The following is a 25,597-nucleotide window of genomic DNA, read 5'->3' as shown; positions in this document are numbered from 1 at the left end:
AGAAGGAAGGCAGCATGGCTGCTATTTGGGCAGAAGTCCAGGATGCAGCTGTAGCATCATACATACACGAGGTAATAAAACACAAATCATTACTTGAGCGCAGGCTATATTTAGAATTCCATTACAAGGCTTTCCTCGAGCCCTTTATCAGCAGGTAAATGGATCATGGTTTTTGCCTGTCATCTTGCTCTCCTAATTAGTCTTGAAGCTGAATGGTAATAAACTGTTAATGGTATTAAACTGTAAAATGAGCCCCTCGCCCAATGTTTTTCAACATAATATAAAGAGTTCATTATGCAGAAGGTTTATCATTTTAAACAGTTTTTCCACGTCCAGAAAATTAGAATAAAGGATAACATTAGAATGTCCTTTTTGCGCACAGTTTAGTAGAAAACAATAATCAGACACAGCACAAACAGAACATAGATATACTGCACCTTTATGAGAACATTTGGTTGGCACAGAATCTTACCTGCATTTATTTCCTGCTCGTCATACACATCCACCTCGAGAAGTCGAATAAGCATGCGGTAAAGGATTCTGAGGAACTGTAAGTAGGCACCAGTTTTTCCCACCTGCACAGTAAAGAAAGCACCATTAGTACAGAAATACACACACACACACAAACACAGTTTGCCTGTGGATCTCTAAATTTCCTTTTGTCTTGTATGAATGAGGGAGCTTTTCGAAACGTGAAAAATGAGTAATTATACCCCTCTCTACCATATTTTAGAATGAAATCCCAATACAAACCCTAGGATAAAGAAAGGTGAAAAAGAAACAAGCATGCAGCGTTCAAAAAAAACTATTGAGACCTCCTTGTTAGTGTGATGAAAAATTTTAAAGGGATTCTGTCACAGGAAAACATGTTTGTTTTTTGTTTTTAAATGCATCAGTTAATAGTGCTACTCAAGCAGTCTGCACTGAAATCTGTTTTTCAAAAGAACAAACAGATTTTTTTTATATTTAATTTTGAGATTTGACGTGGGACAAGACGTGTTGTTAGTTTCACAGGTGCCCTCAGTCATGTGACTTGCGCTCTAATAAACTTCAGGCACTCTTTAATGCTGTGCTGCAAACTGGAGCCATAGGTTCTACAGATGCTACAGATTTACAGGCTTGTGTGTTCAGCTCCACCAAGGAAAATGCCTATATTTATGGGAGAGACCAATCATGTGCTGTCAGATCTGTGGTTAGAATAGCAGGACAGAAAGAGGGCAGGTAGGCGGCCAGTCACATACAGTTCACATCCTAAAAACTCCAATCTAACTATCCAAAAGGCTGCCATACATGTTTAGTTATTGTTATCAGATAAAGCAGGTTTGTACAAATATCAGTGTGTGTCAATTTTATGAATCAATTGCTTCTGTAATCTGACAGATTTAAACATTTCGATTGCATCGTCTGGTACAGAGGTCCCCAACCTTTTTTACTCGTGAGCCACATTTAAATGTAAAAAAGAGTTGGAGAGCAACACAAACATGAAAAAGTCCATGGGGATGCCAAATAAGGGCTGTGATTGGCTATTTGGTCGCCCCTAGGTGTACTGGCAGCCTAAAGGAGGGTCCGTTTGGCAGTACACCTGGTTTTTATGCAACCAAAACTTGCCTCCAAGCCAGAAATTCCAAAATAAGCACCTGCTTTGAGGCCACTGGGAGCAACATCCAAGGGGTTGGAGAGCAACATGTTGCTCGCGAGCTACTGGTTGGGGACCACTGGTCTGGTACATACAACATTAGCAGAACCTGCATGGCAATCTTGCAATAACAGTAGCATAATCTTTCCAGACCCTTACTGAAAATCTAAATGTGGTGTTTGCATGCATGGACCCCTTTTTGTCTACAACTGGTCATATACAGAATTATAATTCAACCACTTGCTGAACACTCACTCTTCCAACTATTCACTGTGTATGCAACTATATCTGTAGGTGTATGACAACCTTAAGCTGTGACCTGGTTATCAGTCTCAAATCTGGTATGTCAGTGTTTTTGTTCTATGGCAGGATGTAAGAAAGTACCAGGTATAAGGAGGAAATGAGAACAATAGTACTTTGTCTTGTGACTACATGTGAGGACTTAAATCCACAGACGCCTGCAGTTGGGCCATCTACTGAATAAATGGGTTGCAGATCTTTAGTCAACAACGAGAGGTGGAGTGTTAAATCACGGACCACTTTAGGTTCCATGTCACACAACTCTAAAATAATTAATAAACACCATGAAGAGTCTGATAGCTCTGTAAATGTGCAACGCGAAAATAGTAATTTCAGCAACACTGGCACAAAATAAAAATATAGGGGTATATTTATCAAAGAGTGAAGTTAATAGTGAAGTTCCGCCACTAGAGTGAAATTCCGCCACTCTCCATTCATTTCTATGGGATTTTTATAGGCGTATTTATCAAAGGGTGAACTTTCACTTTCACCCATTGATAATTACGCCTTCCAAAATCCCATAGAAATGAATTGAGAGCTGCGGAATTTCACTCTAGTGGCGGAACTTCACTCTTTGATAAATTTACCCCAAAGTGTTTTTGTGTGTGTGTGTATTAACCGATATTCACAAACAATACTTAATGAATATGTTTCTTGGAATGGTTAAAAAGAAAAGGCATATGGGCAGATTTTTTTGATGCATGGCCATTCATCTAGCAAAACCTTGAATGATAATAACCTGTGGCGGTCCAGTTAAAAGCAGACGTCGCGGATGGGTAGTCCTTATTCCATTAGGCTCATTGGCGTTAGTAGAATCCGCATGGTGCGGCTTTGCTGTTGTCCATTGCCTGTAGTACAAAGACTGGTCTTCAGAACTCAAATCGTTAGAAAATGAAGGCCTTAAAGTTCTCAGCCAAGAAACATCTGCATGAGGCAAAAGAGAAATTGTAGTAGGTGCCTGGCCACTTTTTTGTGTGTCAAGAAGGTTATAGGTGGCCTTGGAGAGGATGACAATACGAGGCAGGGCTAGATGCAAAGTTTCTCTTCCTGACTGGTCATCCCATTTAAACGTCTGTGATGATGGCGGGGATAGTTTAGTAGTGCTACTAGCCATTTGGCTTCCCAGTGAGTCACACTCTGGTTTGCCAAGATCACTGGCAGTGGAATTTGGATATGTTCCTTCATCCACTGTGCTGTTTGCCACATTCTGGAAGTTGAAGGCCAGCGGTTGCCTCTGAGTTTCATCTGCAGCACTTGATGAGCTGACCCCATTCTCAGCAATGGAACCTGGAACAGAGAAAAGCTTTCATGTTAGCTCATTCTTCAGAGAACAAAACACTGCAAATAACTGTTATAATGCTAGTTACATGGCAAGAAGATCATAAAAGTTCACAACGGAAATGCTAACATGTGCACATTGGTACTTGAGGCAAAATTGATTGGGTTTTGTATATTTTGTCTATGGCAAAAAAGGCTTTTAATGATAATTTTGTCATTTGGACAAATCCAAAAAGGATCAGTTTCCCAAGCACTTCTCAATTAGCAGCAGAGAAACAAACCTGAAGTTCCAGTCACGGCACTGCTGTTACTCTGGGGTCGATCCAGATCGATATAGAGCTCATCAGAGTCATTCCCGCTGGTATTGCCCTTGTCTACGTCCTTTTCACTGAGGTCCAGGACAGTCATGGGTTCTCTTACAACCTCTCTAGAGACGTAGCAGCAAGCCAAACCTACTTCTTGTTCTAAGGCTGTCCGAGTTAAAAAGCTTGAATCAATAAGCCTAAGGTCACAGTATTTCAAAGATCTAAATGGAAACAAAAAGAGTGTTGGTCAGTCTTGGCATCACCGTAATATCCAATACATTAATTAAACAGTTTTCTGCACACTGAGTTCGCACCTTGGGAATGTTTCTCCAAAAGGATCTTTGCCAGCAAGAATTACAATGCAAGGGAGTCCTTCAAGGTCCAAAAAGGTTCTTGGAATCCAGTCTTCATGATCATATCCTCTCCAAAACTTAAAGTCAATACAGAAATGTAAATATACAAGAATGTGCTGAGATCACAAACTCGTTTAAATGTATAAAACAAACCACTCAAAATATAGAGGGACTGGGAGGGCAAGTAATTTGCAGTGATGTGCATGGTTTAAACTTTAGGCTGGAGAAATCTTGCTCTTTTTTTTTCACTCACCTTTAATCGGGTCACAAAGTGCTTGGAAACAATGAGCTCTGAAGCAGGATTACCAAGGATGACTTCAAAGCGATACTGCAAGCCAAGCTTGTCTCTCACTTCCTGAAGCCTTTCCTTTGCCAGCATGGCCAGTTGCACTGAAGGAACTCGGATTATGAGCATGTGTCCTCTCCCACTCTTGTCCTTTGCTGGAGAGCTGAGGAGGTCGTCCATGATATTTAGTGTTTCTGGTGTGATATGGTCTCTCAGTGATGCCATGGTTGTAAGGCCCATCAGTGCTTCAGAATACTGCTGAATAAGGAGGTAGCATCGTATCACCATGCTGTGAAGCCTTGGGTACCTGAAATTACATACATAAAATAAAGTAAAAGTCAATTAAAGAATCCTTCAACTAGTAACATTATCTAATTTATGTGATATCTACAATTCTATCATGAACACACAATTTTGCTTTTATATGGCTTCCTTGAAAATGGCAAGTTGAAAGCAATGAACCTGATAATGTATAATAACAGACTTGAGAAACAGCCTAACATTTCTCCAGGAACCAGTACAAATAAGAATGAATAAAATAAAAAAATCAGGACATCGGCCATACAGCGTGAGGGCAGCTTGGCCAGCTTCACCCTAATTTACCAACCAAAGCTACAGAAGGATCACATTATGGTCTGCAGAAACTGCTGCTATGAAATCACAGGTTGTCTACCTGAACAGATAACCTGATCTGCCAATGGTGGTGGGTATTTTCCTATTTTCCAGTTCGTTTGAGTCAGTTTCTACACAGGCTCCTGTACCACTGGCCCAAAGGCTTGTGCTCTAAACTATTGAACGATCCCTTATAAGCTGGTATGGCAAAATGAGAGCAATGAATATCATGACCAGACATCCAACCAAAACCTTGTTCCATTCTTACCTTTCCAAGAGGGTGTTGACCATCTTTTCAAATGTCTCATCACATCGCAGAAGAGGACTGGTAATCCCCCACTGTAGAGATTTGCTGTACTCATTTATGCCAAAGTAAAGCTTTTGTTCACTGGCTACTTCCTCCTACAGCAAAAATCAGGGCAGAAATAAAATGAAATACTTCATCATTTGTCATTCATAAGGAACAAATAAAATCTAGGCTTCTTAAGGTGGCCATAAATGGCCGACTGTGTACAGTATCTGACCAATCAACCTGCAGAAAGCCTGAATGATCAGAACAGCAGAAAATGTTCCATGGCTCCTGGTCACATCCACATCTACCAATGCACCATACACTATGGCACATCTGCAGATTATATTTAAACCGACCCAACCCCGAAACTGAACATTATCTATAGTTTGATCATATTGGATGGGATCAGCGGGCCACTATACTCTTACAATTACATATGATGTTATCAGTATGTGTAGTCAGCTTCAACAATAAATGCACTTGTTATCTAGAGGGATGAAAATATTAAGGTGGGGCACACAAGCAACATAAAACAATCAAGAGCATACAATATTTCTCTTGTGCTTTGCCTATTTTTACCTTAATCTTCCATAAAAAAAAACTAAAGAACTAGGGCAAGAAAATGACATAATTGTCTTACAGCAGGATCAGATTGAATCCAATGAACCTCATTACAAGGGCTGATTTTCGACTGTTGGGTTTGTAAGGCATACGGGAAAGAGCTGACTTGGAGCACAATGAGATTCTGGGATTCTTGCACTTCTCGACTATTGATGATGCGATCAGACAAGCCAACAGTGGGCTCTCCATGGGAAAGGGTTCCAGAAGTACAACTGAAATCGAGAAGACAGGAGAAGGTTTGATATTAGGATATCATAATATAAATGATAAGATTATGCATAATTTTTCCTCTTGTTAATTGCAGGTAACAATGCATATATTCCAGAAAAAGCACAACCATGGAAGGAAAGTTGTATTTCTGTATCCAGAAATGCTTTGGATCATTTGCTAACTCTGCCATAATGTGTATTCATTGCCACAAGCTTAACAGACAGATACCATGCCAGCAACACTCACAGGTCTTACTAATTCAAATTTAAGTTTTATTTTTAAATAATAATGATGTTTCGGTCGACCCACGGCCTTTCTCAAAGTGTCACATAAACTATGATCAATGCCTTAAATCTGTGCGTTTGGCAGGAAACAGCAGCATCATCAGTGACATATAGTCATCATCATAATAATGGAGAGACCACCCATTCAGCCTGTCATTGTGAATACAATAAATCCCCATATATTTTTCGTTTATTTTGCTGTCTCTGCACCCAGGCATATTTACCGCAGTTATCGAGAGTGCCGGTATCAGAGTGAAATATATATATATATATATATATATATATATATATATATATATATATATATCCAGCAAGTTACAATAACAAACAGGATTAGATAAGAGGACCCTACTCGCAAGAGCTTGCAATCTATAAATCAACGCTTACATTTATTTTTCAATAATTTGGTGCTGCGGATGATAGCAAGACTCTTGTTCCTGGATACTCACCTTGTTAAATCCACATGACAATTGTCATGTATAAGGACAAACAGAGTGTATGGGTTTTGTTTCACCCTCTTCATGAAGGCATCAAATTTGGCATGAACATCCCCATCAAGCCTGAGCACATATTTATCTGCTTTCTGATGCACTGATGTTGTTTCTTCTAGGCCCAGGTCTGATAGAACCCCTGGCAAAGGAAAGGCAAAAAAATTAGAAATGGAATGGTAAGTAAAGATGTGTAAGGATTCAACTTGGGGGGGGGGGTTTAGAAACTTTATACAGGACTGCTGTTTTAGATAAAATGGTTCACAAAGATGTTTTTGCAAAAAATTGCCGCTAGCCCTGTAGGTCAATAGCTCATCAAATTCAATAAAATGCAATGAATAGTCCCTGCTTATTTGGTGCCCTTCAGAACTGCTTGCTCTACATCAGAATATTGCATATAAGTATGTGTGCTACTCCCAGCAATAAATATAGACACTTTACCTGACAGTTTAATCCTCCAGATGGTCTGTTGTACCAAGACTTCTGAACGAGGGACCACAATCATAAAGTCAACTTTGCTGAATCTTCCCAAGTCAAGGCTCTGGCTTCCGCTGTCTGCTATTGCACACACTTGGGACAAAAGCTTTCGCGCTAACAATAGCTGAGACTGATATATGTGGAAGGCTTCAGAATCACAACCTTGAAGGCAAAGAGGTAATGGACTATTAAGGCGCTGGTCAGCCATGATACTAGGGATGCACACCGACTCCACTATTTTGGATTCGGCCGAACCCTCGAATCCTTTGCTAAAGATTCGTCTGAATACCGAACCGAATCCTAATTTGCATATGCAAATTAGGGGTGGGAAGGGGAAAACGATTTTTACCTCCTTGCAAATTAGGATCCGGATTCGGTTCGGCCGGGCTGAAGGATTCGGCCGAGTCCAAATCCTGCTGAAAAAGGCAGAATCCTGGCCGAATCCCGAACCGAAACCTGGATTCGGTGCATCCCTACATGATACAAAGAAATTGATAATACGCCTTCAAAAATGTACGTTTAGAAAACCTTTATATAATATTCATAATGCCAAAACATTCTGGATCAGTAATTATTTTACATGGTTCTCCACAACACAACTGGTAGAGAGGTTCATTTTAAGTAAGATAAATATTACTATTAAACCATAGTTTTGAATTTTGAATTGAACTGATAAACTATTCTCTGAATTCTTGCTCCCCTGTCCTTAGTTAGCATGTGCTGTTTCTCATGTGATGTCTTTAGTGAATCACGCTCTTTGTCTGGACAGCAGACTACAACTGGATTTTTTCTTTTTGGAAAATTGGAAATAGTAATATATCAAAATCACATGTAGCAGAGTCAAAAGGGGATATTTATGTAAAGGTTCTGCTGGTGTAAACATTTTATTTGCTGATAAGGAAGAACCTAGAATTCAGATCATTAGTAACCAATGAAAATATTGTCAGACAGTGCAGATGTTTTTAAGGGGCGGTTCACCTTTTTAAAAAATAATAATCATTTTCAAATAATACAGCGCAAGTAATGAAGTATTTACTGGCTTTCTATTTTTCTACCTTTTTTTTGAAAGTTTTAAAAATGAAAATGATTCCGTCTCAGGTTTCTCATTAGCAGTTCATTAAGTTACTGACTTTCCGACTGCTATAATTTCATATGTTTGTCGATCCATTTCTCAGCAGCGTCAGTATTTACGGAGCATGCTCCCTAAGCTCCCCAAAATTATACCTCCCCAAGCTTTGCTAAAGTCCTACGAAGAACAACTGTTTATAAGCTGAACGTTTACCAGCCACTACTGCCTTTTCCACCAAGGAAAAAGTAATATGTTTTATGTAGTTTGGCCTAGCATGTCAGGTGATAAAACATTCACAGAGGAACAGAAAAGGATGCAAATGGTTGAGATGTGTTACCTCTCCCTTGGGTGGGGGTCATGCTCGCCGCTTCCTGAGATGAGACACATTCTTTCACATCCCCGTTAAAAGGAACCACTACATGGTCTGCTCTTTTGTGTTGTATCTTCTCCAGTAACTTGTCTAAATCATCACCTTATGAGACAAAAATGTATATGTTGCCAGTCATATCACTATAAACTGCATATAGATAATGCCTAATTAAAATATACATAAAACAGCACTACGGCAAACTTTTAGGAACACAAAAACAATTCAATAAATATAATAAAAAGAGTAAATGGATAAGGCATGTTTGTTGTGGCCGAGTAAGACATTTTATTAGGCCAGGTCAGCAAATAAATGTATTTTTATCCAATCTAGCCTGGTGTAAGAGGCGGAACTTGCGTAATCCAGACACGGGGGTCACCAATTGGGCCCATTGTTATTACTACAATAACAATGGGCCCATTGGCAAGTTTGGGGCTTCCCATACCTCCGCATTTCCTGGACAAAAGCAGCCACTACGTAGAAAATAAGTAAGAATAATTTCCATATAACATCCCAAGCAGATAACACCATGAAAAGAAATGTAATGGCTGCAGCATAGCCATCATTGCACTTACCCAGAGAGGTGCTCTTGAAATGAGAAGCCAAGAAGCTGACTTTGCCAGTGATAAGTTCGTAGCTGATTTCCTTCAAAAACTCACTAGTGGTCAGCATGCTCTCCGCAAGAACTCGGGACTGGTACTTGCCTAGAACGGTTACAAATTCACGTAAGTAAGACTCATTGAACTAAAGCCATGTTAATAATATCCACCATGCAGATTGCTTTTAGGATTCGTAACACACATATACCCACTGTCCCAGACCTTTCTGCTAAAAGGCTGCAATCAATTTGTGAACATTGTTTTGCTGTGTTTCATCTAACTGTTTTGCTAAGTATACCCCGCTCCTATTCAGCATTATGAGGGTCCTACACTGATCAATAAAATAGACTGAACTGCACACCAAAGAAATAAAACAATTTTAAGGTAAATAAAATATCGTGTTTTATTGCTCTGCATTGGCAAAAGTTATGCGTTTCCTTTAGAAAGACTACTATAATTTATATAAATAGGCAGCAGTGTAGCCATGGGGGCAGCCATTCAAACTGAAAAAGGAGAAAAGGCACAGGTTACTTAGCAGATAACAGATAAGCCCTGTAATAGAATACAATGGTATTGTACAGAGCGCATCTGTTATCTGCTATGTAACCTGTACTTTATGTAAAGTATAGAAGTGTTTCTAAAGCAGACACGCTAATTGTGCAGGAGAAAAGTAGATTATATTTCATTTACTTTAAAACAGTTTTGGCATTATTGTTCCTTTAACACTGGCCAAAATATCTCTCTGATACCAGACCCTGCACTGTTCTGAAATATCAAGGTTTGGTAACAGTAAAGTATTCAGGTGGATATTACCCCACATATCCCTTTGGAACTCAGTTATTATCATGCTTGGTTGCCTAAGTAATATATAATGCATGTTGCAGTCTAAAGCACTTCAGATGGATTGGACCTTGGACCTTACTGTTTCTTTAACAGTAAGAAAACCTAGTCCATAAGTACAAAAATCCTGTTAGGTTATTTAGTAACAAGCCACTCGGCAGCATGAGCTGGTAAAACCATGTTCTTTACCTATAAAGGTCATACTGGCAAGATGTTAGCTTTATCATTAATGGGCTGATGTGAATGGCTCAGCTGATGTGAACGGTTCAGATCTCGCCATGAGAACAAACAGAAAAGAACACCAACCTTTAAAAAGTCATGCTGCCATGACATGTACACACTGAAAAAAGGTCATGTACTAAGTAAAGCTCAGGAGGCTGAGAATGTTGTGCTTAGTCTGGTAGCACTCTCCCAGGATGTTACGCTGCCACCTTCCTATTTATTTGCCAAGAACCTTTCCACTTCTGTCCTCAAACAAGAGTGACTGTTCAACCACCAAACTGTAGCCCATATCTCCCGTATCTGAAATAATGCAAGGTTGTCCCTATACTAATCATTCTCCTAAAAAACAACAACATTTCCAGTCGAATTATTTTGACGTGCTAAACAAACAATCACACATATTCATACACATACATACTCACGCCATCTACTCAAGAAATATACGTTTTTTGATCTCGTACAGATAACTATACAAGCAATAATCTAGTCTAGTCTAAGCCACATTGCTACCTAAACAGTTTTAAATTACATTAACCCCAAATCCTATTTCAAGTGAGGTTTAAATACCCCTATTTGAACACCCATATGAAATCAACCTGTCCTATAAGGGTTCAAGCACACGGGCAGATTCGGGGAGATTTAGTCGCCTGGTGACTAATCGCCTCTTCTGCGGGGCCACAATCTCCCTGAACTGCCTTCCCCCTGCCTGCCGACCTGCTAGTGCCAATGCGCAGCTCTTCAATTTCCGAAGTCGCCCGAAGTTTCCTCGTGAGGAAGGCAGTTCGCCAGGCGACTAAATCTCCCCGAATCTGCCCGTTGCTAGCTCCCTAAGAGTTCATCATACAATTACTACTTGGTGTCATTTTATGTCGATTTCAATGGAAGCATACAATTTGGAAGCTTGATAGATGTATAAATGGAAACAAGGAGGAATAATCTGAGTATTACATAAGTTATACTGAAAACAGATTTTGTACCCTGGAGTCATTTAAATTTTCATTACTTTTGTTTTTCAAATTATTGAAAGACAACCTTGGGACCAGTAAGCTATTGGTACAAAAGCCCAAAAGGTTAGACCTGCTTAGAGGGCACATTGACTGTACTGGGACCTCCAAAGAAAAGCAGTTAGAACTTCGATTTATTTTAAAAAGTCAATGACTTACCGAGTGCTATCACACAGAATTCGTTGCCGCGCACCTTCGAAGAACAAATTGCTACTACATAGTCTGGGAGTTTTTGCTGTTGCTTTATTTCACTAAGAGATCTAAGGGTCTCGGAAATGCCTTCTGCCAGGGAATTCTGGGTAATGAGCACATGGACCAAGTCTTGAGAAACACTAGCCGACAGCCGGGCAAGCCATGGTAACTGAGCCTGTGACACCTGAAAGGCTGCAGAGGGTGTTTGCAAGGAGCGGTCTTTATCATTTAAATCTTGCAGAGCTTTCAGCATGATCTGCTCAAAGACTTCACGGATTGGTATTTGATCTGGACCTGTATGGAAAACATTGAAGGTAATATATTATAAATTAAGCATAGCCTTAAATCGTGGAGTTCAAAGCACAGGTGACAGTTACCATTCAGTATTGCAGTTTCCTTACCATAATATTTGTTATGACTGACAGATGCAGTCTATATGTCTCAACTATATCAATCAAAGACACCACATATCACTTAGCCACATATCACTTAGCATCCCTGCCCTACCTACAGTGGTCAATGTGTACCTGCTCTTCAAGGATGATGAATAAGGATACAGTATTGCTCACTCTCTGCTCCACATCTCTCTCTCTCTTTGGCCTATAATTGCCCTCAGGCCTGGCCTGGGAGTCAAAATAGGCCCTGTCATTCCAAGTACACAGAGGCCCAAACAGCCCCCTACCAGCCCACTATATGGTAACTTTCTATGGAGCCATACAGCAGCCCCTCTGGCATTTGCCAGAACCCACAGATTGCCAGTCCAGGCCTGGTTGCCCTTGAGGGATGTAGCACAAGCATATCTCTTTCTGCCCTACAGAGACTTCTCTTAAGAGGGCATTATCTTTCTCTTTAGGCCTACAATCCCTCTGTCATTTCCGCTGCCCACCAAAAACATCAAGTGGTTAATTGGAATGCTCCTTAGCAATATTCAGGGAGCAGACAATCACTTCTTAGCCTCTCTTAAAACAATTCCATTGGAGGTTGGAGACAAGCAGCATATGGCAGGAGTTTAAAGGGAAAGTTCAGTGTAAACATAAACCTGGGTAAATCGGCTGTGCAAAATAAAAATGCTTTCAATAAAGGTAGTTAGCCAAAAATGTCATATATAAAGGCTGGAGCGAACTGTTCTGTTAGTTTGCTTTTGATCATGAGCACACAGGCAATAACTATATTGAATACATTTTTTTTCTATTTACCTATTTTTATTTTTACACTGACTTGTTCCTCACAAGCAAAAACAGCAAAACCTGGAATGTGTAAAGGAGCACCATGAACTGCAGCAAATTCAGTATAACTATAGCCCAAAAAAAATAATTTTTCATGAACAATGAACAAAACAGAGAATTAATTCACCCCAATGTGGTCTCACCTAGTCGCACAAGGTACTGTATCGTTAGCAGAATCATGTTCTCCACACTCAGGAACTGCCAAGTAGACATTCCCATCAAGTCCAGCTCCTTCTTTTCAATTTCTCGCAACTTGTAGCAGCTCACTAGTAATGGGCTAACAACAAGGTCCCCTACATTTCCATAGAAGTATGGTAAAGCCCCATAACCTGCATTAAGAAGAATAACGGACAGAAATGATTAATGCAGTTGACATTATGATGAAGCCAATAGTAGAGAAATTCCAAGACTGATCATTATCCACCCCCCCCCCATAATCACTTGAAAATAGAGCCTGGACTCCAATATACTGTTTCTCTACCAAACTTTCAGTCCTAGAACTGAAGCAAAAATGACCAAACAAGGGATGCTGGAACATATAAATTATAAGCTGCAGGGTAAGGTTGTAGAGGTTTTCTCTTATATCTGTTTTCTTACCTATTAAGATGACAGGTCGGATGCCAGAACTATTCAATAGATTTTCTGGAACAATGACAGTTTCGCCAGCTGGAATAGGCTGAGGCTGAAAAACTCCTCCCAAAACGGGTTGTGGCAAAGTGGCTAAAAACGAATAACAATAAAAACATGAGGTGAAACAAAGAAGAGCAAATGTGCGATGACTGCAGTAGCCAAAAGAGATCGCTGTTACCAGTTTGTGTGGCTGGCCGAGCAGTTGGTGTGGCTGTTGTTAACACTGGTGCTAGCACTGGAGATCCTGGAGGCCATCCTCTGTGTCTTTTCTTTGGTGGGCCAGAAAATGAAATCATTGCTGCGAAGAAGGGATACGCCAAATTAATGGAAAATTTACTGGACATAAACACATGAGAACATTACCCTCCCGTTTAGATGTTCAGCTCTACAAGGCAGGGACCTCCATCCTCTTGTATTTTTGAGACTTAGCCTTGGGAATCTTTTTTTTAAAGGTTAGTATTTTTCATTTTCCAACAGCACAACAAAAAATACACAAAAACACGTATTGCTATGACTTTACCCATCATGAGGATTTACATATACATAGTATTATAATAAGTCCTGGGAATCTTTAATTCACCTGTACTGTGTATTTATTTGTATTTACTATTGTACTACTGTATTTATTTGTATCTATTATTGTAATGACCCCATTGTTTGTTCTATTAATTTATTGTTCTGCTGTACAGTGCCGAGTACATAAGTAGCACCATATAAATACAAAATATACAGATATAGAAGTCAGACCTTACTTGCGAGTACTTCTTTTCAGTTATTTTCTATGTAAAATTCTGTCTGCACATGAAAAGAAAAGAGAAACAAAGGTGCCCAGCACTCTCCATACCATGATCTCCAGCAACACAACCAGGACTTGGAGAGGTTGAATGAGGGGCTGGCTGAGAAGGTGCGGAATTTAATACAGTTGCTCTGCCTCCACCCAGAATTCCATTGGAGATCTCGGGAGCTTGAATGGAAGAAGGAGCTAGAAAAAAATACATTTATAATTTACCATCTGCTGATACAGGGTGCATAACAGATACTGGTATGGAATAGTGTTTGAGCAATAAAAGTAGAAACTGATCTGTGCTGGTACCACAAAGGGCTATTATTGCGTATGGTCAGCAATTCCCTTGAACACCCTAGTAATGCCCCACACAGGACTTTATGACTGAAAACTCATATGTCACTGGCATAAAGTACAATTGCAGATACTGTGTGTGTTGCCTTTAGCAGCCCAAAACAATGGGATTGCCTGTGTCTAATTATCACAGAGGGTAATGAGTGGCTGTTTTCACCATAGTCCCACAATGGACTATAATCTTCCACCAGACTAAGGAAATAATATAAGAAAAGTCCCAGAGTCGAGCAATGTCTAGTAACCCCCAGCAATCAATCAGATGCCTGATTTCATAGAGACGACCAGAATATGATACCACTCCAGGAATCACTTGCCATTCTGCATAGAGGGAAATCAGTAGGAGTGAGAAGTAATATTAAGTAATATGATGGCCAACCACAGAGCAACCAGCTAATCCAGTTAATAAGTAGTCTGATTATTTTTACCTATTTTGTACCATTGCCCAGTCCAAAGAGCATTAGATATTATTCAAAATGGAAATCTGGTTGGATGGTCATGACCAGATTTATGGAACCTCAGTCAACCAGAAGCAGGACAAAGCCCCATCTCTCAAGCATTAGGACTACTCTTCCCAACAATCCAAGTGGTACAATTTCACCACTCATGTTTGGTCAGATCACATATGAATGAGCCTAATGTTTGAATCATCAAATAGTTTTCCTTGTGTGGCCTACTTTAGAGATAGTGTTAAAGGAAAATGAGACATTCAAGATTTTATAAACGAGGCTAAAGGTGGCCATAGACGTAGAGATCCGCTAGTTTGGCGATGCCCACTTTGAAGTGGCCAATATCGGGCTGATCTAGGGCCCAACGATCGGATCAGAACGGATCCGATACAGCAAGAGCTTGCCCTGCCAGCACTACCCCTGTCTGCTAGTGAATTGCTTCTTTACTCCAGTTTGGTAGAGCGGTTGCTGTTTCCTCTTTAGCTGTGCACCAGGTAATCAAATTTTTGGATCGCCACGGTGTGCGAGTGGGTCCTACTTCATACCACGTGGTTCTTCAAATACAGGAATACAACATATTTTGGAAGCCCTTCGGGGCCCCCTAATTACTAATACTCTTAGGAAAGGTAGTGTAAAAGCTTCAGTCATTAAAAAACAAATCCCAGGGGAAAACCAGCTACAAAGATAACATATTGAAATAAATGCTGGAATAACTTACCTGCAAGAAATGTCTTTCCTACAACATGCACAGGCAGGGCGAGTGGTTTCACAATTCCCTTGTTTCGCGAAAGATCCTGAGGGGTACTTGAGTGAACTGCAGGGGGCAATTTGGCAGAGGTGAAGGATGGTAGATCTAAAACACATTGGTTTAGGGAGAAGCAGAAAAACAGAATATCAAATACTGATAGCTAAAACAGCTTTACATTGTTTATTCATATCACAAAACAGAACCTTGTGCTCCCACAATTCCCTCCTTTTTACAATACTGTTCTCTACACAATCTCCCCCCCCCCCTCCCATTTGGGTCCAAGGAGGATAACAGCTTTTAAGTAATGGGGGCAAGCAGTGGCATAACTAGTTGTTACTGGGCCCCATAGCAAATTCAATTTAGGGCCCCAAAATATTTATAAGTTGGCCTATTTTACCAAGATATATTAAAATTGCTAATTAATTAGGGTCTCACTGGGCCCCCTACACTCCTGGGCCCCCTGCAACCGCAGGGTCTGCTTCCTCTATAGTTACGCCCCTGGGGGCAAGGCACATTATACCAGAGGTATAATGATCTGAGACAACACTAAGGGGCACATTCAATTAGTTTCGAGGCTTTCTAACAATTTTTTGGTCGAAAAAAAATTGTTCGATCGATGGATTAAAATCCTTCGAATCGAACGATTCGAAGGATTTAATCCTTCGATCGACCGTTTTTTTGTACGATCGAACTATTTGCGGTAAATTCTTTGACTTCGATATTCGAATTCGAAGGATTTACATTCGGCAGTCGAATATCGAGGGTTAATTAACCCTCGATATTCGACCATATGTAAATCTGCCCCTTAATCTGAATAAGACCATGTTTGTTTCTCAGTTACCTGAATGCGAAAAGCTTGGTTTGTATCCATTGCAATTTCCATTTTCCAAAACTGAGGTTGCGGAGACCGGTGTAAGTGGTTTGGCTGGTGGAATAACAGTTGGATATTGGCGACTTCGAGTCTCTGAAAAATATTGCAAATCAGCTTAGATAAAAGTTTGAATTGAGATCCCCAAAGTTTACAATATATGTGCCGAGTACTAAAGAGGCTAAGGGCTATTCCACACGGGGAGATAGCGACGCGTTTGCGGTCGCGGCGACAAAGCGCCACGACAGTCGCTGCGACCGGCGCAGGCGACAGTTTTGTATGGGCGCCTATGTAAAAACGCCTGTGCTAACCACACGAGGCGATGCGCTTTTCAACAGTCGCCTGAAAAAGCCTGGCGAGGCATTTTCAGGCGACTGTTGAAAAGCGCATCGCCTCGTGTGGTTAGCACAGGCGTTTTTACATAGGCGCCCATACAAAACTGTCGCCTGCGCCGGTCGCGGCGACTGTCGCGGCGCTTTGTCGCCGCGACCGCAAACGCGTCGCTATCTCCCCGTGTGGACTAGCCCTAAAGGTTATTTTTATGTAGAGAATTAAACACTGTGCTTGGCTATGGCAAGTGCCTGTGGTCCCCGCAAGCCAAATAAATAGCCGATCTTTGCCTTTGCTGTGAACAATCTACAACATAATATTAGTTAAAGAGCTTTCCATAGGAAAAGTACATGCGCAAAAGATATATAATGTTATTCAAAACTGAGGTGATAATCTCCTTTTACATGTGCAAAATGACTATTTCCAATTTACCTTTCCAGCAGATGAGGGGACCTTTGGACAAGACTCCTTGTGAATTGTGTATAAGATAATACTTTAAGTGCTTTTGCTTTTTTGGCTGGGTTGTGAGCTTTAAATTTATGTGGTTGGAGAACTCTGTGAAGTATCGGAAACCTCTCTCTCCACAGCCAACACAATTCCCAGAGAATCCTTCAAAAAAAAAAACAACAATTGAGATAGAGAACATTATACTTATTAATTTAGCAGTTTGTTAAAATCCTCAGGGCCTACTAGATACCTTATAAGGGAGATTATATCAAATATAAGTTAACCATAAATATTCAGACATGGAAGCTGAAAAAATAGGCTGCAATAATTTAATTCTTCACTTGAAAAGTGAAGAGTTTTCAAGTGAAGAGTTGATCATTGATCATACAAACATCAACTTACATAGAAATGATATGAGAGTTGGGAATTGTTTTAATTACCTAAAAGTGCGTTTTTTCCATCGTCATCTGGCAAAAATCTTTTGTCAACAGCACAGACAAGAATGTGGTCTGGAAGGTTGGGAGTCTTTGCTCCAACCAAAAGGAATCCTGCTGGAACGTCCAACTGTTCTGTGCAAAGTGTCACTAACCGCAAGTCTTTTCCTGCCTGGCAGAAACCTGAGAGAACCAAACATTTGGGTTTATATTCCACTGGGGTTAGAACACTTCAGAAAATTTTCTTTGTGAGCTTAGTTTGTAAGATCTTGCAATTCAAATGGAAGAAAGGCTTTATTTAAAAAAACATTTTGTTTGATGTGTGTTCTGCCCATGGCTTTCTTAAGGGATTTTGTATTTATAGAGCAGGTGGACAATGACATAGCTGGGGAAACCATTAATACATCTTATTTAAGATGCCTTATATATTAAACAGTGAACGTTTTTTCAGCTTTGTATTTGGCAAAGCAACGCCTGTTTTAATAGCTCTAAGTAAATCACATAAATGGTACTGGGTTTCTATTGACCTGGACCTGGAGAAAGACATTCATTCACCGGAAGAATGGTCCTTAAATAGTATTAACCAACACCATGGAAACATAATGGTCACTTTTGAGGATCAGAATTTACCATTCTGTAGCTCCCTTACAACGCTGGCAATAAAAAGGCTGTTAGAAGTTGAATATGTGAGAGAGGTTATCAATGAAAGAACTTCAAGGTCATTTTAAACTCTGCACTATGAATATATTTATAAAAGGAAACTGCAAAGCAGAATTGATAAATGCTTAAAATGCATTTCATAAGATTTCATGGACGAATCCACTTCCACATGACCATTTCTTTTTCTATCCTGGCAGACATTAGAAGTTCTGTCTTGCTGGCAGGAGATCTAAATATACATTCAGGATCAGATCCAGAATGTCACAGGACAAAGAATGATCAAATGCCGTTTATACCAGCCACATGCGTTCCAAGTAGAATAGTAAATAAAAAAGATGCAACACTGATGCTAGGAATTACTGTGGCTGATTTACAATGAGAATGAAAGATATACAATAGGCAAGTAAATAGATGCAATTGATGACTTTACAAATACATGATTTATGAAACTCTTGTGTTATATAATCATAAAAAAAGACAATTGTGTGATTCTAATATCCCTTTACTGGCTATCAACAGTGTTCTTATTATGTAAGGTGTATGTGTATGTGGCTGTATAGCACTGCGGCATGTTGATCTCATTATAAAATACATAAATAAAATGTTATAACAAATTAAGTAGTACCATCTATAGTGCAAGATCCTTCTGGTGCTGGTTTTTGGGCATATGGTAGAGGAGGACTGTTTGAATCTGATATCTCATCGTCTTCCTCATCTTCCTCTAGTTCAGAAACGGTCTGGCTAGTAGAAAAATCCAAGCTGCCATTCTGAGTGTAGCGGTGCACTAAATCCTTGTCCAACTCCTCTACCTTAGGCTTTACATCAACACCTATCAGAAAGTAAAAATTAAAACCATTAATCAGCACATTCTGTATCACCATTTCAAAACAAGAATTAAAAAAATAAATTCTTCTTTATTTGTTTTTGAGGACTGGTACCTTGAATACTCAGGGTGAGGCCATAGCAGGGCCCTATAAAGGAGCAAAGTTATGCCCATGTCTCAATTCTCCTTTGTATATAAGTAATTTATGAACTGTAGTAGACACTGTCTATAGTTGCAAAGTCTGTTATCCACAACAAACCCCCAAATCCTTTTCAATTATGGAAGAATATTTTTTGAATTCAATGTGACTCCATTCAATTTCTTTACACACAATTTTTAATGTTATAAAAGATGAGTGTTGCATATGGAGAAGAATTTACCTTCTGGAGAGAATGTTGAGCTGTCAGCATTCAGGTAGAGCTGTGAGAAGACTGGCCGTGGCACAACACTGCTGCATCGAAGAGAGGCTTCTATTGAATTGTGAAGAGCTTCCTCAAAACGGGCAGATTTCAGCTGCCCAGCATAAGAATTCCCCATGGCCTAAATATAAATGATCACATGATTAGAATGGTCACAACATATTGTGTAACGAAAAGATACTTGGCCCCACAGCAAAACCCATTTAGAGCCCCTAAACTTTGTGAATAAGTCATTCACTTGGCCCCTTATCATTCCTCTGGCCAACGGCAAATTCAGGGTTATTACAATAACATTTGGGTAATGAAATAAAAAGAGAGGTTTAGTAAGCCCTTAGCAACCAATCAGATGTTTGCTTTTAAACTGGCAAATATATGTGGCCTGCTGATTGGCTGCTGTAGTTTAATAGATATATTGCAAACCTTGCACCTTTTATTACACTATTCCTATTTGTACTGGAAGTAAAATAGATTAGATAAAAGGTTAGATATTTGGCTAGATATTTGGCATTAAGGCAAATACTCCCAAGACAAATGACTAGATATTACAAATAAATAAAACATCAACAGGTGTGTATTTATACTATCCCAAGGCCATTACACATATACTGACAAACTCTAACCCATGTCAATTATTTTATAATACCCATTATTGCTTCCCACAATTCTACCACTGCAGCACATCCCAGAAGCATGACTATGGTTACCATTTCATCACTTTATATTCAAACTCTACATGTGGCCTGCATACAGCTGGGTAGACATGCACAGTATTTGTATACTGACTAGATGATCCTGAATGATGTACAATGGATATACCATGGATATCAATTGGTTCGTTGCTCAGCCAATTTTGATGAAGAAGTGCAAAGGTGCTGCAGCTCCTCCTCACTTCCTGCTATTCTAATGAATAGAAAGATCTGCTCGGCCCACGGCAGAGTCCTGCGCGGGTCCATTTTTTGGAACCCGTACCCGACCCGTACCAGCAACCTGCAATCCGCAACCCGGACCCGTATTCTTACCTGCTTGGACCAGCGGGTACCCGGTTGGTAGAATACATAGATATAGGCTACCTTAAAGGGGTGGTTCACCTTTAAGTTAACTTTTAGTATGTTATAGAATGGCCAATTTTAAGCAACTTTTCAATTGGTCTTCATTGGTTTTTTTTTTTTGATTATTTGCCGTTTTATGACTCTTTCCAGCTTTCAAATGGGGGTCACTGACTCCATTTAAAAACAAATGCTCTTTAAGGCTACACATTTATTGTTATTGCTACTTTTGATGACTCATCTTTCTAATCAGGCCTCTCCTATTCATATTCCAGTCCCTTATTCAAACCAATGCGTGGTTGCTAGGGCAATTTGGACCCTAGCAATGAGATTGCTGAATTTGTAAACTGTAGAGCTGCTGAAGAAAAAGATAAACTCAAAAAGCACAAATAAAAAATTGCAAATTGTCTCAGAATATCACTCTCTACAGTCACATTTTAAAAGTTATCTCAAAGGTGAACAAACCCTTTAAGTATCAGATCATACCATGTGACATAAACTAGTTCAGCCTGCAGCATGAATTTAATTAACTGCTAATGAGGTATTCAGGGTACGCATCTAATCCCATTTTGGTTTTAAAAGGGTGAAGTGGTAAATTCATACTGATTTCAGGAGGACAAGAGAATCTCCCAGTGGGCTAAGGCCCTAGAGGCACCAGCCATGGAATACTCCCACATTTACGCCTATCCAACACCTAAAGCAATATTTAGCACCATTTAGTTAATGGTCATGAAAGTGAGCCCTGGATGCCATGTTTTCTTGTGGGCTTGAGGAGGCCCAAGCATGTAACATTTTTTAGTTGGAAATACTAGTTTTTCTGGAAAAGCCCCAGTGTTGCTGCTCTTTTGTTTTTGTTTTTTACCTACTGTAAACTAAATTGTGTATTATGCATTACATTGCATAAGCTTTGGTGCCATCTAAATAATCAGTATCAGCAGTACAATGATTACTTTTTGTCTAGAATATTAGCAATACAGAGGTTTCTAAGGTCTTGAGGTCCTGCCAATATTATTAAATTAATAATTAATATTATTAAAACTCTCTAAGAATTCTGACTGTATATGCTGCTCAGTTATCTCCTTATAGTTAATCACATGAGAGTATAACAGGGTGTATTTCCTTCCATGTGAAATCAGAATGTTTTTCATAGACCAGACTTCAGCAGATCTTTCCCATTCTTTTCTAAACTCTGCTGGAAGGAGACTTCTGCGTGAGATGAACATGCTGCCTTAGCAAAAAAACAATAAATTGTTGATAAATGGATAGGTACATAAACCCATCCGTTATGTACAGCTGTATACACAGGTTATTCCTATGGGGTGTAGTAGGTGTCAGTAATCAGAAGGTTACACCAATATCTTTTGTTCCATTGCTCCTTGTTTGCTTGATTAGGTGCCATCTGTCAAGAATAAGTGGGGGAAGAGAAAGGGAGTTGCTTAATATGGGCAGCTGGTCAGATCCAAAAAGTCAGGGGATACACAATGCGTTACATAAGGCACCAAAGGCTACTATGGCCAATGATGGGGGGGGCTGACACTAATGTGCTATATGTAAAAGAGCACTGATGACTTCAAACTGCTTGTATCCTAGCTTCTCAAATCAGCTGCATAATCAAGTAAACAGAAGGAACACCTCGGGAGTGACATGAAATTTGAGGACATTGTGACATCTCCAGCACAAAGGGGCAAATTTACTAAAGGGTGAAGTGACTAACGCTGGTGAAAATTCACCAGCGTGAAGTCATTTCGGAACTGCGCAGATTTCCTAACAGTCGCTGGCGTAGCTTCGCTAGCGAAGGAGACTTTGCTCCCTAACGCCTGACGAATTTGCACTCTGGCAAATGGACACAACTCCGCAAATTCACCAAGATGTGGATTTTACTTAGCGTCAGACTGCCTTCGCCACCTCAGACCAGGCAAAGTGCAATAGAGTAGATAGGACTTCCTCAAAAAATAGTCCCAAAAAACGCTGGCGACTTTTCATTTTTCAGGGTGATAGGCTGCAAAAGAGCGTAAACTATACACTGGGATCATGTGTAGGGCAATATAACAACTCTATTTTATTTTCCCGGGCTTGTGTAGTGTAATGTATTTGCTGCAACATATACGTCCATTCAACTTTAACTTCCCGCCGTATGCAAATTAGCCAACGCTAGAGCAACTTTTCTTCGTTTGTAGCATTAACGCTAGCACTACTTCGCCAGCGTTCGGCGGCCTGGACACAACTTCCGATTTTAGTGAGTTGTCCTGGAGAATTTACGCCTGGCGAAGTGTTGCGATGTGAGCGAAGGTTAGTGAATTTGCCCCATTGGCTTTAAGATTTTTAATCAACATTTAGCCGTAAGTAAATATAAAAATAATACACTGTGGGGGGTTTTGGGGCAAAACTCAGAAAAGAATCCGAAAATCCACCATCTCAGGCCTGCCGAGGTTGTGTGTAAGTCAATGGCAGAGGTCCCTAACCTATTTTGTAGTTTCTGTGGTCTGAGCTGGAATTAGACCGAAAATCCGACCATTTTGGGCAAAAATTCCGAAAAATTCTGGCTTTTCTAGAAAAGCTTCAAGATCTTTATTAATAATAAATGAGGTAAAATCAGGTATGGATTTTTGGTTGTGGTTTTTTAATTTAAATTGTGAGATAAATTTGGATTTTAGTAAATAACCCTTTATATAGTAAACAACAAATAATTACAAATTCTGAAATAGACTGAACTAAAAGAGCGAAGTAGTTTGCAATTTGTCCAAAATAATGCTTGGCCACTATGGAATCCTTCTAGATTCCCAAGTTCAATCCTTCCTAAATCTGCCTCAAGATGTCAAGACGGCTTGACTCCAAAAGTGATTAAGCCACACTCAAAACCCGTAACAGCTATCTGGCTTTGATCATATCTCTGCTCAGATCCTTCCAGTGAATTACTGATAACTCTGCTTATTTCAAGACTATTTAGTTCCCAGCCTGCCCTATATATGGCGTTTGTCAAATGTCAGAGGTAATGAGAGAAACTTCCCTTTTTTTTGCTCCACAAAATTCCTGGGATTCTTCTGCAAAATAAACAAAGGTAGTGAAGAATCTCAAGAGTTCTCTTAATTACTATAAACAACCTATGTGGTCACATCAAAGATGCACCCACTGTAAAGGCAAAGCAGCCAGTTCTGGTGTTTAGCAAGAAAATAACCACTCGGCAGATGCATAACAGCAACCGTGATAGCTTCTCCATAACACAGCAATATTTAAAGAAACACAAGGAACCAGAAATGGATAGAGCTCAACAATAAAAAGCAACTTCTACTTCATGGATTATCAAGGAGTGTAGAAAGCAACATATGACTTTTATATAAAAAGCCTTTGATGGGACACTGAAACTATGTTGAAATTTCTGACTAACCTTCCTTTAAAATATTATAGAGGTTTGTGCTTCACCAGCACCATTTCTTCTAGATATTTGGTCAGATATCAGTCACTAAGGGGCTTCCAAGATCCCAATACACAGGTCAGATTTTATTGGCCCATGAATGGCTACCTTTACACAGTGAGTTGTATGTATGTTCATAACATTAACATAGTTGAATACTGAAAAGAACAATCTATTGTTGCCCTGATACTAGGGAAGATTGCTCTGCATTGTGGAATTTGCAATGTCTTTATTAATACAACTAAACAAGCCCTCAAGAAAGGTTTGTCTGGGTATGCAGCACTTAAGGGCAGAGACAAACGTGGAGATTTGGGGAGATTAGTCGCCCAGCAAAAAAATCGCCTCTTATTCAGGTGACTAACCTCCCTGAACTGCCACTAATATCCCCGAACTCCCCAAAGTTTCCTCATGAGGCAACATTGGGTTCTTTGGGGAACGAAGTGCTCCAAGTGCCATCCTACCGGCGATTTAGATTGTAGCTGATGGGAAGGCAGTTCGGGGAGATTAGTCGCTCAAAGAAGAGGTGATTTTTCGCGGGACGACAATCTCCCCAAATCTCCACGTGTGTCTCTGCCCATGTAGCACAACAGCAAGATCATCCTGCCCACATATCCCTAGCATGACTGCCTGCTGGTGTATATTGTGCGGTCATGTGAAAAATTCTGTGGACAACAGTGGCCAATAGCCAACATCTGCAGGAAACCAAAATATAGCCTTTACTAATTATCTATCGAATTATCTTTCAATGTTGGCATATGATGTACAACATTTACATACTGCAGAGAAATAAGTTACATTTAAATAGTTCTGGGCAGGTTACAAAATGAAAAGTATAATCAACAAGCAGGTTCAAACGTCTGAAGAACAAAACACAGAGAATCATTTACTTGGCAGCTTAGACAGGCCATGTGGTTCATTTCTGTTGTCAAATATTTACATTCTCTGTTTCCATAAATCTCTATTAGTAACAAAAGAAAAGTGTTTAAAAAGAGTGCCTTTTCTAAAGAGTGACTGTGAAAAAGAATGGCAGCGAAGAGCTTGCCAATGGATCCTGTTGGTGATCCTATTATAATACTGATACTGGTGCAGTGTTGTGGGGGTCTTTCTCTTTGGTGTATGGCAATAGATCCTATTGGCGATCACTGTGTTACTCATTAAACAGCTTAATATCTTTCTAATGTGATCGTGATTGACCAGATAAGGTTGTAGGGTCACAGTGGCACAGACCTCAGGCCAAAAAGAGCTTCCCCATTGTGTCATTTCCTTCAGCTCCTTCTTTCTAGGGAGTAACCTATTCTTCCTATTGTCCAGTAGGTCTTGGCTGGATAATAGGAAGAATAGCATTGATTTCTGCTTTACATGGTTAAGGAAATGTCATGTAGATTCTGAACTGACACGTATAGTCAAAACTGGAAACAGCACAACCCATTTACCCACATAGGCACTTAATTGTACCAATGCAGTCATCTGTAGCAGCCAATCGGAAATTCGTTTTTGATGATCTGCTTCAAGTTAGAAAGTAAACGCAAAGATCT

The 25,597-nt window shown here is 39.8% G+C and overlaps 1 protein-coding gene across 6 annotated transcripts in view; it reads right to left on the bottom strand.

Annotated features, from left to right (window-relative positions):
* Window positions 1-25,597, bottom strand: part of LOC108719216 (GREB1-like protein) — a 71,609-nt gene that overhangs the window by 9,921 nt on the left and 36,091 nt on the right. For 5 of the 6 annotated variants that reach the window (XM_018267935.2, XM_018267931.2, XM_018267932.2 and 2 more), the window contains 22 exons: window positions 19,566-19,725; window positions 18,988-19,191; window positions 17,709-17,885; window positions 17,254-17,430; window positions 16,465-16,587; window positions 15,594-15,728; window positions 14,136-14,273; window positions 13,470-13,589; window positions 13,259-13,381; window positions 12,805-12,990; window positions 11,403-11,729; window positions 9,154-9,282; window positions 8,549-8,683; window positions 7,107-7,304; window positions 6,627-6,807; window positions 5,703-5,895; window positions 5,039-5,172; window positions 4,126-4,465; window positions 3,834-3,949; window positions 3,496-3,740; window positions 2,676-3,223; window positions 473-575 (listed from right to left, as the gene is read on the bottom strand). In XM_018267935.2, coding sequence (XP_018123424.1) covers window positions 473-575; window positions 2,676-3,223; window positions 3,496-3,740; window positions 3,834-3,949; window positions 4,126-4,465; window positions 5,039-5,172; window positions 5,703-5,895; window positions 6,627-6,807; window positions 7,107-7,304; window positions 8,549-8,683; window positions 9,154-9,282; window positions 11,403-11,729; window positions 12,805-12,990; window positions 13,259-13,381; window positions 13,470-13,589; window positions 14,136-14,273; window positions 15,594-15,728; window positions 16,465-16,587; window positions 17,254-17,430; window positions 17,709-17,885; window positions 18,988-19,191; window positions 19,566-19,722 — 4,189 coding nt within the window. In that variant the 5' untranslated portion in view covers window positions 19,723-19,725. The remainder of the gene's footprint in view (window positions 1-472; window positions 576-2,675; window positions 3,224-3,495; window positions 3,741-3,833; window positions 3,950-4,125; window positions 4,466-5,038; window positions 5,173-5,702; window positions 5,896-6,626; window positions 6,808-7,106; window positions 7,305-8,548; window positions 8,684-9,153; window positions 9,283-11,402; window positions 11,730-12,804; window positions 12,991-13,258; window positions 13,382-13,469; window positions 13,590-14,135; window positions 14,274-15,593; window positions 15,729-16,464; window positions 16,588-17,253; window positions 17,431-17,708; window positions 17,886-18,987; window positions 19,192-19,565; window positions 19,726-25,597) is intronic. The other variant, XM_018267937.2, reaches the window with a different exon arrangement.

This window comes from Xenopus laevis, chromosome 6L (assembly GCF_017654675.1).
Source record: "Xenopus laevis strain J_2021 chromosome 6L, Xenopus_laevis_v10.1, whole genome shotgun sequence".
Taxonomy (NCBI): Eukaryota; Metazoa; Chordata; class Amphibia; order Anura; family Pipidae; genus Xenopus; species Xenopus laevis.
Note: the sequence above shows the minus strand (reverse complement) of the source record. Positions and strands in the feature narration are given on the sequence as shown.